Source organism: Erinaceus europaeus, chromosome 2, assembly GCF_950295315.1.
Source record: "Erinaceus europaeus chromosome 2, mEriEur2.1, whole genome shotgun sequence".
Taxonomy (NCBI): Eukaryota; Metazoa; Chordata; class Mammalia; order Eulipotyphla; family Erinaceidae; genus Erinaceus; species Erinaceus europaeus.
The window spans coordinates 66361714-66376603 of NC_080163.1; the positions used below are offsets into that span (position 1 = coordinate 66361714).

General features: G+C 41.2%; 1 protein-coding gene across 2 annotated transcripts in view; it reads left to right on the top strand.

Moving 5' to 3' along the window:
• Window positions 1–10611, top strand: part of RAB11FIP1 (RAB11 family interacting protein 1) — a 45068-nt gene extending 34457 nt beyond the window's left edge. For both annotated transcript variants that reach the window (XM_007516695.3, XM_007516696.3), the window contains one exon: window positions 7352–10611. In XM_007516695.3, coding sequence (XP_007516757.2) covers window positions 7352–7570 — 219 coding nt within the window. In that variant the 3' untranslated portion in view covers window positions 7571–10611. The remainder of the gene's footprint in view (window positions 1–7351) is intronic.
• Window positions 10612–14890: the final 4279 nt, after the last annotated feature.

Sequence of the window (14890 nt, forward strand, 5' to 3'; positions counted from 1 at the left end):
GGGGAGAGAAAGACAGACACATGCAGACCTGCTTCACCACCTGTGAAGTGACTCCCCTGCAGGTGGGGAGCCGGGGGCTCGAACTGGGATCCTTATGTCGGTCCTTGCACTTTGCGCCACGTGCGCTTAACCCGCTGCGCTACCGCCCAACTCCCATGAAGGTATGTTTTCTTCAAGAAGTAGTCATGCTAGTTGGTGACCTATACAAAACTCATTTCCAAAGTCATAATATTTTTTTCTTATTTTTTTTTATCAGACCACTGTTAAAGTGTGGTTTATGGTGCTATGGGGGATTGAACCTTGGGCTTTAGAGACTCTGGCATGACAGTCTTTGCATCATCATAATGCTATCTTCCCCACCCAATGGGGGTGGGTGCTTTTTTTAAATTAGAAGAAGTCATACACACACACACACACACATACATACACACACGCACACACATCTGATACAATTGTATTCCCTGCCGATAAGAGGGACTACTGTATGTTTTATCCCAATATACCAGTGTTGACATTTGACCAGATTAGCTTTGTTGTTGCTGTTACTGGGGCTGCTTCCCTTCCCCAAGCCAACTATTTTTTCAGATGGAAGGACAGAGACGGGGGTGGGGTGGGGAAGATGCCACAGCATTGACGTTTCCTCCAGTGAGGTGGGGACCAGGCTCAAACCTGGGTCTTGTGTGTGACAAAGCAGACTTACTGTCTAGGTGAGCTATCGCTGGCCTAGACGCACTCTACCATTCTCACCCATCTTTTTCTCATCCTTCTCCTTGTTTATATATGTGCTTACATAACTTACAGAGAGAAGTGGAGAGAGGAGGGGAAGACAGAGAGGGGGAGAGAAAGACAGGCACATGCAGACCTGCTTCACCGCCTATGAAGTGACTCCCCTGCAGGTGGGGAGCTGTACCAGATACACCACCGCCCAACTCCCCACATGGATTTATTATTTTTATTTTTATTTTACTTTATTATTTTTACCAGAGCACTTATCAGCCCAGGTTTTTGTTGATGCTAGGAATTGAACCTGAGGCTTTGGAGCAACAAGCATGAGAGTCTTTTTGCATAACCGTTATGCTATCTCTCCTACCGGCGTAAGGATCCCGGTTCGAGCCCCCGGCTTCCCACCTGCAGGGGGGTCGCTTCGCAAGCTATGAAGCAGGTCTGCAGGTGTCTATCTTTCTCTCCCCATCTCTGTCTTCCCCTCCTCTCTCCATTTCTCTCTGTTCTAACAATGACGACATCAATAACAACAACAATAATAACTACAACAACAATAAAAAAACCAATAAGGGCAATAAGAGGGGAAAAAAGCAAATTAAAAAAATTTTAAAAAGAAGAAGAAGAGATTAAATCAGTTGCTTTGTAGGATTTTTCTTTGCCATTGCTTCATGACTCCTATGGTTTGGTTTGATTGAGGCTGTACCTTCTTCTTGGCAGGGATTTAATAATGTATCCTCTACAGAATGTTGTACAAAGAGGCCTATTATGTCAGTGTGTTCCATTAACAGGAGTGTTAACTCTGTTAACTTAATATAGTCCACTAGATTCTCCAGGATGAAGTTGCTATTTTTTCCATTACAACTAGTAAGAAACTTGTGGGGGGAGTTAATTTCTAATTATGTGACTACCTTGTTCCTCATCAACCTTCATAAGTATTGAAATCTACTTAGGGAATATAGTCGTTGCAAAATGATCTTCCAATTCCATCACCTGAGAAACATGAGAAACACTCTTAATTTTTTTAACGAGTATATCATAAGTGTTTTTGCATATTATTACTTAATTGTTCCTTGAAATGGTTATACTTTATATTTGCTTAGTGTTTCCTCTGTTAATTAGGTTGTGTTCTGTTCTGTATGAACGAATAACACTACAGTCAACACTCTCTTGCCTAGATTTCTTCTGTTTTTCTTTTTAAGATTGTAACTTAAAATTTTTTTTTAAATACCTTTATTTATTGGATAGAGACAGTCAGAAATCAAGACAAAAAAGAGTGATAGAGAGAGAGAGAGACAGAAAGATACCTGCAGCACTGCTTCACCACTCACAAAGCTTTCCCGCTGTAGGTGGGGACTGGGGGCTCGAACTCCAGTCCTTGCACATTGTAGCATGCACTCAACCAGGTACACACCACCTGGCCCCATCATGTTTTTCGGTTGCTTCCATAAGCTAAATTTCTAGGGAGAATGTTGCTGGATTAGAAGACCTATTTTCTTTAAAAAAAAAAAAAAAAAAAAAAACTCGGACTAATATTAAAAAACAAAAACCTGCCATACACAGAAAGAAAAAAAAAATATTCCCAGAAAGTATCTGTCATAGTAGTGTCATTTTCTTGCCCTTTCTGATTCTAAAACCAGAAGGATTTAAATCCTGCTTTGCAAGCCTTTGTTTTTTGACTCATTGTCACATGGAGGGGAGAGAATGGTTTAGTGAGTGACTGATGACCATTTGTAAGCAAGGATATATGGCGACCACATGGAGAGGCATTTCCTAACTGGGGACAATAGTTCCTGGAAAGTAAATTTATTGCTATTATTATTATGTCAGGAGATTCAAAGGTTTCATCAAGTCATGGACTTTACTGTCCCATGGACTCTAGGATATCAAGTTTTTGTGCCTTTAAAATGAAACTTTTGGGTTGGGGAGATAGCATAATGGATATGCAGACAGATTCTCATGCCAAGGTCCCAGGTCCTATCGCCCACACCACCATAAGCCAGAGCTGAGCAGTACATGGGTAAAACAAAACAAAACAAAACAAAACAAAACAAAACAAAACAAAACCCCCAAATAACTTTTTTTTTGGTGGGGGGAGGAGAATAATGTTTATGCAAAAGACTCTAAGGTTCCAGGTTCTATGCCCAGCACCATCTTCAGCCAGAGTTGAGCAGTGCGCTAGAATAAATAAATACTTTATTAAAAGAAAACTTTCTTTGTTTGTATTTCCTTCATTCATCCCTGTAAGCACTTCAAAAATATTATAGCCACTTTATTTTTTTTGCCACATGATTCTTTATTCAGATTGAAAACCACATGATCAAGAAGTGTAGTACTGAATCCTTATAAAACATTATAGTCAGTCATCCTGAAACATTTATTTTTAAAAAATTCTTTAAGTGCTTAGGTGATTGTTACCAACACTGGCCCCATTGCACCTATGGCACTGAAAGCAGGTCTGAAAGCGGGAGAGCTGAATTCTAGGATAAGAAACTGTGTAGGAATTGTTTTAAAAAATAATAATAATGTCTCCCAGCCCCCACCTGCTATCTCTTCCCTTGTAGAACTGCAACAGAGCAGGTAGCTTAAGTGTCATTCTCAAACTTACCAACCTTGTAACTGTGTACCTACTCTGTATGTAGCTGTTAAGGTTTTGGCCGAGCCAAAAACTGTGATGAGCTTGGGTTGACTGGCTACTGTGCTTGTCACAAGTGGAAGAGACAGCATTTATTTTTCTGAGGTTAACAGTTTTTACCAGAAACTGGGCAAAAGGAAAGAAAGGAAAAGAAGAGAAGAGAAGAGAAGAGAAGAGAAGAGAAGAGAAGAGAAGAGAAGAGAAGAGAAGAGAAGAGAAAAGAATGAAAGAGACAGTAATGAAAACTGGAGTTATTTAATGGCCTCTTGTCCTTTTTCCTTTTCCTGTAGAATGTAGCCTGGCTCCAAAGAACAACAAACACCTAACTTTCGGAAAGTGAGCAAGACCCCTGGCTACTGTTTTATTTGCTCAGTGGTTTCTCTCTTGGCACTGATTGAAAGAATAACTTGTATGGAAAAAAAAAAAAGGAAACTGTGATTTAAGAATTGTAAGCCTGATCTCTGCACCCCCTCCCTACCCAGCTGCCAGCAACAAAGCTCTTGATCCTGGACCATACCTAATAAATACTCTAAATAAATATGGGAAGCTTCCTGGAGACTGCTGTTGGCTTTCCATATAATAGACTCTTTGTACTAAGGCATAAAACAGTTTTTATTAAGAAAAATAACTACTCTTTGGAATGTTGCAAAGTAAGAGAGGTTAGAAGAAACTGTACAGCTGGAGTTACGAAAAATGAACTGGATCCTTATTATAATGCTTTTTAAATGGTTTTAGGGTCCCCATCCTTTATAAAGGACATAACTAGGAGTATATTATTTACCCAGGTGGCTTTGGCACTCCCATTTAAAAATAATGCAGGAAACTAGATCCCGAAATCATCTGTCATAGAAAGAACTAGACACAAATCTGGGCATACATTTACTATTGTTGCAAATATGTAAAAACAACAACAATAGTCAGATGGTGGCTCACCTGGTAAAACACATATATTACCATGTGTGAAGGTGTGGATTCAATCCCCAGGCCCCCAATTATATCGGGGAGGTTTCACGAGCTGTGCAAGTTTGTCAGATGTCTCCCATTCTCTCCGTCACTCTCTATCAAAAAGGGAAAAATGGCCACTGGGAATAGCAGAGGCTTCCAGGCACCTACCCCAGCTATAACCCTACTGATAATGTGAAAATAATGAGAGGAAATATATGGTAATGGACACTGTTATTCATGAATTGAGACATTTATTTATTTACTTACTTACTTATTGTACCAGAGCACTGAGCAGCTCTGGTTTATGGTGGTGTGGAGGATTGAACCTGGGACTTTGGAGCCTCAGGCATGTGTCTCTTAGCATAACCATGATGCTATCTACCCCCACCCTGAATGAATATTTTTAATATGTGTTTTATTTGCACCTCTCTCTGGATATTGCTCACTTTTTATAATACTGGTTTGCTTCATATTTGTTTTGTTTTGTTTTTTTTGCCTCCAGGCTGGGGCTCAGTGCCTGCACCATTGCTCCTAGAGGCCATTTTTTCCCCTTTTGTTACCCTTATTGTTGTGCCTTGTTGTGGTTATTATTGTTATTGTTGATGTTGTTTGTTGTTGGATAGACAACAACGATTTCTCTCTGTAGAACAGAGAGAAATCGAGTGAGGAGGGAAAGACAGAGAGGGGGAAAGACACCTGCAGACCCAATTTTTTTTTTTTTTTTGCCTCCAGGGTTATTGCTGGGGCTTGGTACTAGCACTAAAAATCCACTGCTCTTGGCGAGTCATTTTTCCCATTTTATTGGATAAGAAAGAGAGAATTTGAGAGGGGAGGGGGGAGATAGAGAGGGAGAGAAACAGACACCTACAGACCTGCTTCAACACTTGTCAAGCATATCCCCCTGCAGGTGGGAAGCCAGGGGGCTTGAACCAGGATCCGTGCTCAGGTCCTTGCACTTAGTACAGTGTGCATTTCACTGGATGTGCCACCGTCCAGCTCCCATAAAATATCTTTTAAAATAAAATAATTTATAAATCTCTTGTGCCACAGAGCTCAAGAAAAGTTGAGTTTTCCCCACCTCTTATACTTTTTTTTAATAGGACAGAGAGAAATTGGGATGGGGTGATAGAGACCACCCCCCCAACCCCACCCCCCACCTCTCCTCTTAACACTTTTACTTTTGATTTCAGTCTTACCTTGTAGGTCAGGCTGCATCAGGTGGTAATTAGACTCCATGACCCCAGATCTTAAGTGCTGATGAAGTACTCTTATGTGTCCTCTCAGGGAGTAGGGTGTCACTCAGCCCTAGCACAGTCCGCTGTGTATTTGTAGAGGGTGTGGCACTTAGTGTGAGAAGTGTGGGGTAGTGGCACTTAGCTTTGCCCCTACATATTTGTTTGATTGTGAAATGACTTGAAGTGGAGTCTTGAGTGGACAGTGAACCAATCTTGTCACCAGGTATGCAGCTCGAGGTCACTGCAGGTGGTCAGGTGTAACAGGTGATCTGCTGTGTTGGAAGGAGAAAGTCATATTTTGAACTTTCTGTCACTGGGTTTCTTCATGGCTTGGAGCTCAGCTTAAAGTTAGCACCAATCTTTGGCTGTGCCTATTGCTAATGTTCATAGAAGTCCTCCTACAATAATATTTCCCAAGCCCCAAACCCAGAGTCTATTCAGGGGCCTTCAGACTGTGAGCTAGTTATGGCTTTTATACTTGTAGCAGCTCACAAACAACAACAAAGAATGCGTAACAAAGACCATCAGTGGCCTGCAAATGCTAAAATATCTACTATCTGGCCTTTTATAGAAAAATTCAATAGTCAATAACTTGTTTTCTACTTAAAAACATTGGGGGGGCGATAGTGCAGTAGGTTAGGTGCACATGGTGTGAAGTACAAGGACTGTCATAAGGATCCTGTTTGGAGCTTTTAGCTCCCCACCTGCAGGGAGTCGTTTCATGGGCAGTGAAGCAGGTCTGCAGGTGTCTGTCTTTCTCTCACCCTCTCTGTCTTCCCTTCCTCTCTCCATTTCTCTCTGGCCTATCCAACAACAATAACAATAATGATAAACAACAAGAGCAACAAAAGGGAAAAAATGACCTCCAGGAGCAGTGGATTTGTAGTGCAGGCACCAAGCCCCAGAGATAATCCTGGAGGCACAAAAGAAAAAGAAAAAGAAAAAAACAGGCTCCTAGGAGATTCAGATCACTAATATTTTCTGTTTTTTGTATTAAAAACAACAACAACAAACCTATGCATGTTTTAATCCCCAGCACCATTATAGTCCAGAACTGAGTGGTGCTCTAGTAAGAAAAAGAAAGGAAAAAAATATATATTTATTATGAAAGAGAGAAGGTGAGCGAACCAGAGTATCACCGTGGCCAGACTGGAAACTGAATTCAGGACTTGCTTGCCTATGAGCCCAACACCTTATCCACTGTGCCACTCCCCCTGGCTATTGAATTCCTTCTTTAAAAAATACTTGATTCTGGGAGTTGGGTGGTAGCGCAGCGGGTTAAGCACAGGTGGTGCAAAGCACAAGGACTGGCGTAAGGATCCCGGTTTGAGCCCCTGGCTCCCCACCTGCAGGGGAGTCGCTTCACAAGCGATGAAGCAGGTCTGCAGGTGACTATCTTTCTCTCCTCATCTCTGTCTTCCCCTCCTCTCTCTATTTCTCTCTGTCCTATCCAACAATGATGACAACAATAATAACTACAAGAATAAAACAAGGACAACAAAAGAGAATAAATAAATATTTAAAAACACATATTTGATTTTGTGGGCTGGGTGGTTGTACACCCAGATGAGCACACATGTTCCATATGCAAGGTCCAGATTCAAGCTTCTGGTCCCCTCTTGCAGGGAGGAAGCTTCACATGCTATAAAGCATTGGTGCAGGTCTCTTTCTCTCTTATCTTCACCATCCCTCTCAATTTTTCTCTGTCCTATCAATATATATATATATATATATTTTTTTTAAATATATTTGATTCCTGTGCTAACTTTGCCTTTTTTTTTCTCTCTCTCTCCTTCTCTCTTCTTGTTCTCCAAAGAAATACAACCCCTCGGACCCTGCTTTTGCTTATGCACAACTCACCCATGATGAGCTGATCCAGCTGGTCCTGAAACAGAAGGAAACAATAAGCAAGAAAGAGTTTCAAGTTCGTGAGCTGGAAGACTACATTGACAACCTACTAGTCAGAGTTATGGAAGAAACCCCCAACATCCTCCGAGTCCCAGCACAGGTTGGCAAAAAAGCAGGAAAAATGTGAACTGCCAGCACAGGACACTGAGATGTCTTTGTGATTTTGTTTCCACCAGCTCCTAAAGTCAAGGACTCCATATGCCTGATAACTGGCTCCAAATCACCGTCTCCCTTGCATGTTATCTGGAGAGAGTCAGTTCTACCTACGGAAGCCAGGTTAATTATTACAATGAATCTTTTACTGTACATTCCCAGGGTTATATTTGTAAACTCCACTGTGCCTTTGACTGTGTTGTAAATATTTAATTCTCTGACACAGAGACCAGACTATAGGATCTGATCTTGGTTCAGAGATTCAGATGGCACTGGAAGCATAGAAGAACTTTAATATTGGGGCTTTCTTGCTTTGATATTGAGATGTTAAGATATGATAGCCCCCTCCCCCAAGGTCATTCACATTTGGGGGGAAATGAGAAGGGCCACCCAACTGGTGCTGTATCACACATATGATCTTAACTTTTTAGTAATTCATCCAAATCTTTGTGGCTGCAGAGGCTCAGTTTTGATACCATGTAAACCGACTGGGCATCTTGGATTCCATCTTGTTGCTTCCACTGGAGCAAAGGAGTTTCGAGAAAGCTACTGAGTTTGTCTTTGATAGCTGGAACGAACTCCCTTTCCTAAACATCTGTTCCCACAACTATGCAGCCTTATAGTGTGCTCTGTAGTGAGCCTTGTAGCCATGTATAGAGCTGTGGAAAGTGTAACAGGAATTTGAATCACTTTGCACTCTATTTAGGTGGTACAGGTCAAAATTCCTCTTGTGGTGGCAGGGTTCTCAACTGTACCTTGCTTAGGGGCTTGAGTGACTCAGGCTCTCACTAACATGACTCTCTACCAAGTATGAAGTAACTTCAGTGGGGTTACTTTGGCCTTCTCCCCATGCCTTTACTTGACTCCCTGATTTCTGTGGCAGCACTGCCAGATTTTACTCCCTTGTTAGAAAATTGAGAAGAGAAAAATGATACCTATTTTTTGGATTCACTGTCTTTTTTAAAGTTGAGATGATACACATTTTTTTTAACTAGGATACTTGCCTCCTTCATGACTTCTAGTACCAGTTCCAATTCATTCCAGTTACTTTAATGTTCGTGTCTTAATAGTTGATCTAGAATATTTTTACATTGCTCATTTATTTCTCCTGTGTGTGACAGAATCTCATCTAATCTTGACATCTCTCCAGGGGTAAGAATAGCACAGGCCAATAGGGTGGACAGGGGCTGAGAGAAATAGCAGTTCTTGTTGGAAATCTCATCTGTGTTTGTTCTCAACATGTTAAAATTAAATGGGAAGATTGTTGTCAGTGCAATCCCTTTTCTGGATAGTGTTGGTTGCAACATTAATTATACAAGAGCACTTTAATTTGAAAGATGATATCTTAACTCACCTAATTTGCTTTTAATTCACTAAAACTATTTTATTTAATATTCTGCTGTACTGCGGGCCACTTTAAACTTCTCAGATGACTTCTATTTTTGTAGTGCTATGAAATTTATTTACATACCTATAAAGAACTGTATGCTCACTTGAACTCTGAAGATGTACATGTATATATTTGTTCTGTAATATTTTTTTTACTTGACATAAGTGTATTTTGACTGTGATAACCCAAGTGTACTGGGGGCAATGTGCTTTGAATGGTTTCTCCTTTGAAGAGCTGGTGTGGAGACGTGCTTTGTTTGTGGGAGTAACTGGTTTGTAGATAAGCAGCTGCTAGGACCTTGGACATGTAACTTGGTCAGTATTTGAGAGGGTCAGTGTTTGAGAGCGATGACTAGATGGGTGTGCTCCATTCCCATGCTCTGAAATGTCACTTGGGAACTCTAGAGAATGAAGGACCATTTACTTCCAGGGTGTCTGGCTTCTATCACTGTTGGGAAAAGAAGGAAAAAAAAAATCAGTCTTAGAGCATTCCTGAACCTCACCAAATAGATAACCTGGAGGTCATTACTTTAAAAGCATTCCTGAGGACCCCACTTTGGGGAGTAATCCAAAACACCAAAGAAAAGCTTTAAGCTACTTGGGTCATTAACAGAGGCTGGGGACTTGGGTGCTAGGCCCACACTAAGTGGTGCATGTCTGAGGGCATGCACCCACCTGCACTAGGAGACCTGGGATTTGCCACTTATTGCTGTGCACTTGAACTTAACTGGTAGCCCCTGGGAAGAGGCTGTGTTTGGGAGAAGCTGGAGTAGCCCTTTTTTTCTTTTTTTTTTTTTTGTCTTGCCTGATGGATGGCCTCCAGAAAAAAATACTTGCTACTAAGGGACCATTCAATTTACTAGTGAACACCTTGAAATGAATTGCAACTGGAGATTATTTGCGGGGGGGGGGGGGATTAAGCCTTTGATTAGTTGCTTCATATCATCTCGTTCCTTGGTCTCTGACAGATCTCCTTCTCTCCCCTTATATTTCTTCTGCATGTCAGCCTCATTAGGATGACAGCATACGGGAAAGCACAAAGTCTATCCTTTATCAAGGCTGGGCAGCCATTAAACCTGAATGGAGAGGTGTCTGTGCCTGTGCTTACATGTGCCCACATAAGTGAGCTACCCACATGTGGTTTCCAGTGTTGCCAATAGCAGGAACTTAAAAGGGCACATCCTGGCTAAGCCACAATGCTTAGACACATGCTGTATTGAAGACCAGCAGCTTTTAATGCTACATTATACAAGACGTTTCCTCTATGGGCCCTTTCTCCCAGTCAGGCTCCCCCTAACCCCTGCCTTCTTACTTAACAATATTATTTATTATCCTTCAGGACTGAAAGGGTAATTGATTGCCTGGGGTGGAGAACTTAAGCCAGTGTCCACACCAACCTAAAACTTTGGTGTTTCAACATCTGTTATGTGAGCGCCTAACTTGACCTCTTTCTCCTCACAGTTGAAGGATTGCTCAGCAGTTATTTTGTTGTTGTTGGTTTTGTTTTGGATTGTAAACTTATTTCTTATTTTGTTACTTTGGGAACTCTGAATTTCTTTGGTTTTGCTTTTAAGAGGTAACCTAAGATCTCCTACAACACTAAATAAAGTGGTTCTACCTTTCAAAGAGCTGTGTCTGTTGTTTTGTATGGGTACAATGCAAACTTCTTCTGTCTTCTTGAAAAACCTCTCTGGAGATTGGTAGTGTTTTTCTGTCTCACTGGGATTCCTGCTACTGCCTCGATGCCTAATGCCCTTCTGCAGGAGGTGGAACATTTCTGATTTCTTCCTGGTGACACCCTTGCAGAGCTGAGCAGATAGCACCAGTGGTAATGCAACAGCCTGATTCAACAGCTAGGTTCAATTGCTGGCACCACCATAAGCCAGTGCTGAGCAGCGCTTTGGATTAAAAAACAAAAACAATGAACAAAACAAACCAGCAAACAAAATGGGCCTATGACACATCCTTGCACCTGCAGGGAAGTTTTTAACCACATAAATAGCACTAGGGTTTTCTGCCCCCAGAGTACTTTTTGCTTGGTAGTGGGTGTCTTTAGCTGAACATATGTACTATCTTTGATTTTTCTCTTCTCATTACCATTTATTTTACAAAAGAGAAATCTTCATGGTGTGTGTGTGGAGGGGCATGATTTGAATCTAGACTGGGTTCAGTACCATCAGAAAACTGGGAGCAGGCCTGGTTCTATCAACAGAGTTCTATTGTTTCTGAGTAGAAGGTATTGTTGAGGGTGGCACAATAAATTTCTTCTGTGCTCATCTCTCAGTTTCTGAGCCTTCCCTGATAAGAAGATAAGCTACCTGGCTCAAAACCATAGTCCATGTTCCTCAGGCCCTGGCATCTGAAAAGGGAGGAGATACTTTATTTCTGAACTTTAAGTTGATGGTTTGTTGGTTTTTTTTTAAGTTTTAAAAAACTCCCTTTTGTTGCCCTTGTTTACTCCCTTTTGTTGCCCTTGTTTTTTATTGTTGTAGTTATTATTTACTCCCTTTTGTTGCCCTTGTTTTTTATTGTTGTAGTTATTATTGTTGTTGCTATTGATGACATCGTTGTTGGATAGGACAGAGAGAAATGGAGAGAGGAGGGGAAGACAGAGGGAGGAAGAAAGACAGACACCTGCAGACCTGCTTCACTGCTTGTGAAGTGACTCCCCTGCAGGTGGGAAGCCTGGGGCTGGAACCAGGATCCTTACACCGGTCCTTGTGCTGTCGCCACATGCGCTTAACCACCCGACTCCCAAGTTGATGGTTTTAACAAACTGTGTGGTGTCCTCATCCCTACTTTTACATTTTTAATGAATACAATGAATTTTTTAAATTTATGGTTCATGGAAATTAAATTAAATTAAATTCCATTATTCTTTTTAATTATTTTTAATGATAGAAATAGAGACAGAAACTAGAGAATTGCTCAGTTTACTTATGGTGGTGATGGGGGTTGAACCTGGGACCTCAGAGTCTCAGACATGAAAGTCATTTGCATACTGCTCTCACCCTAGTTCTTCCCCCCCCTTTTGGAACTGGGGCCTCATGTGAACACTGCTCCTGGAACACTTTTTTCATTCAGATCGAAAGAGGGAGAGACACCACAGCACCAGATTTGCCTTTAGTGCCCTAACACTTTCTTGTTCTGGGTCTAGAATCTAGGCCAAGCACATGACAAAGCAGGTACTGTACTTGGTGAGCTATTCCACCAGCCTGAGAATTCAATTTTAGTGCCCACAGGTTTGGAATATAGCCACGCCCATTTGTTTACTTAGCTGTCTGGCAGTTCTTACACTGTAGCAGCAGACTTGAGTAACTGTAACAGGGACGTATGGCCTTTTACAGAAATGTTGGCCAACCCATAGTCTAGGATCACTTTGTGGGCCAAGGAGATAGTGTTCTAATTCAGGAAGGATTGGAACAAGGAGAGAAGATGATAGAGCTCAAACCCCACCACACCCTACTCTTAAGAGAAGATTAGATAAACCACAGCCTCCTAGAGTCGGGAGTTCTAGCAAGCTGACTGACATTCATGTGCTTAATCTATGTCAGGAATGGCGCCTCCGCCCACCTTCTTGGGAGTCATAAGAAGGTTTTGTTCTGAAGAATTAAAAAACAAAACAATTGAATATATCAGTCCATAGCCCAAGAAAGGGGAAGTGAGCTTGGGGAAGCAGCATAAAGAATGTAAAAGGGGAAGGGGAATGCAGTCAGTTCTCACTTTTAACCTAGTCATCACCAGGTTCATGGAAACAGACATTGAAATAACACATAACGAAACCAGGCCCTTGAGTAACGTCATATACGTCACTGCAGGCTGGGGTTTTTTACATTTTTGCTCTCATCAACATTATCAAGAGGGCTAGGGAGAAAACGAAGTGGTTATGCCAAAAGATTTTCAGGTCTGAGGCACCAAAGGTTCTCAGCACCACCATAAGGCAGAGCTGAGCAGTTCTCTGGTAAAAAAAAAAAAAAAACCTAAAAATTATTAAGAAATAGAATGAGTGGTGTATTGCACCAAAGTAAAGGTCTCTGGCATGGGGGTGGGGTGGGTAATGTTCAGGCCATGGAACATGGCAGAGGAGGACCTAGGTGGGGGGTTAAAATGTTATGTGAAAAACTGAGAATCTTAACATGTACAAACTACTATATTTTACTGTTGACTATAAACCATTAATTTCACCCAATAAAGGGAAAAAAAGAAACAAAATGAATTATGATCCAGGTTTGAACCTGATCCTTGATCTTCATTGCACTGAAGGAAACTTCAGTGCTGTGGTGCACACTCTCTCTCTCTCTCAAATATATTATTTAGGTAAAAATGGAATTGCCTCATAATCCAACAATGCCACTCTTAGGAATTTATTCAAAAGATACAAACACTGATCCAAAGGTTCATATGCACCCATATAATCATAGCTGCATTATTCAAGATAACCAAAGAGTGGAAGCAGTCTAAATGTTCATCAGGGGTGGGGGCTAGATACCATAATGGTTTGCAAAGAGACTCTCATGCTGGAGGCTCCAAAGTCCCAGTCCCAGGTTCAATTCCCCCCCTCCACCATAAACCAGAGCTGATCATTGCTCTGGTAAAATAAAATTAATTAATTAATGTTTACCAACAGATGAAGTTATGGGAAGGTGTAGGTAGATGGCATAATGGTTATGCAAAGAGACTCTCAAGTGTGAGGTTCCAAAGTTCCAGGTTCAATCCCCCCCCAACCACAGAGCTATGGTAAATAAAATAAGTTATGGGATATACATTCAATAGAATACTACTTTGCAATCAAAAGATACTGTGTCCTAGGGACAAAATGGATGGAACTGGAAATGATACTTAGCAAAACAAGAGATTAAAGACAATTACCAGATGGTTTCACTTATATGTGAACTTGGAAAAAGAAGGAGAAGAAGCAAACAAACTGTTTCTAAGTTTTTTTTGAGAATTATGGTGGTTATCTTTGGGTGGTGGAAGGGTGAGCACACAAAAATTTGGTGGTGGGTACAGTTACCTTGTAGTAACTGTAGTATAATCTTGTAACCCACTCTTAATCACAAATAAGAATGAACAATTGAACAGGAGGTAGATAGCATAATGGTTATGCAAACAGACTCTCATGCCTGAGGTTCTGAAGTCCCAGGTTGAATCCCCTGCACTAGCATAAGCCAGAGCTGAGCAGTGCTGTGGTTAAAAAAAAAAAAAAAGAATGAAAATTTTATTTAAGGATGGGAAGATAGCATAATGGTTAAGCAAAAACTTTCATATCTGAAGCTCTGAATTTCAGGTTCAATCCCTAGTACCACCATAAATCAGCTGAGCAGTGCTCTGGTCTCTCTCTCATTGAAATAAATAAAATATGCTTTAAATTTTTCATATAGCACTGAGATAAATAGGAGGAAGAGAAAAAGAAAAAGAACCAGAGCATCACTCTGGCACAGATGCTGTCAGGATTAAATTTGAAACTTCATGGTTGAGAGTTCAATGTTTTATCCACTGTGTCACCTCCCAGATCTTTATTTTTTTTTTTAAAAAAAAAAAGAAGGGAGCAGATGGTGGTGCACCTGGTTGAGCATACACAAGAACCTAGGTTCAAGCCCCTAGTCCCCACGTGCTACAGTTCTCTCTCTCTCTCCCTCTCCCTCTCTCTCCTACAGGGTTTTTTTTTTTTTTTTTACATTTTATTGGATAGGACAGAGAGAAATTGAGAGAGGAAAAGGATATAGAGAGGGAGAGAGAAAGATAGATACCTGCAGACCTGCTTCACCACCTGTAAAGCATACCCCCTATAGGTGGGGAGCCAGGGGCTTGAACCTGGATCTTGGTGCTTCACACTATGTGTGTTTAACTGGATGTGCCACGGCCAAGCCCGCAGTTCTCTATCTCCCCTTCCCTCTCTCTCTTT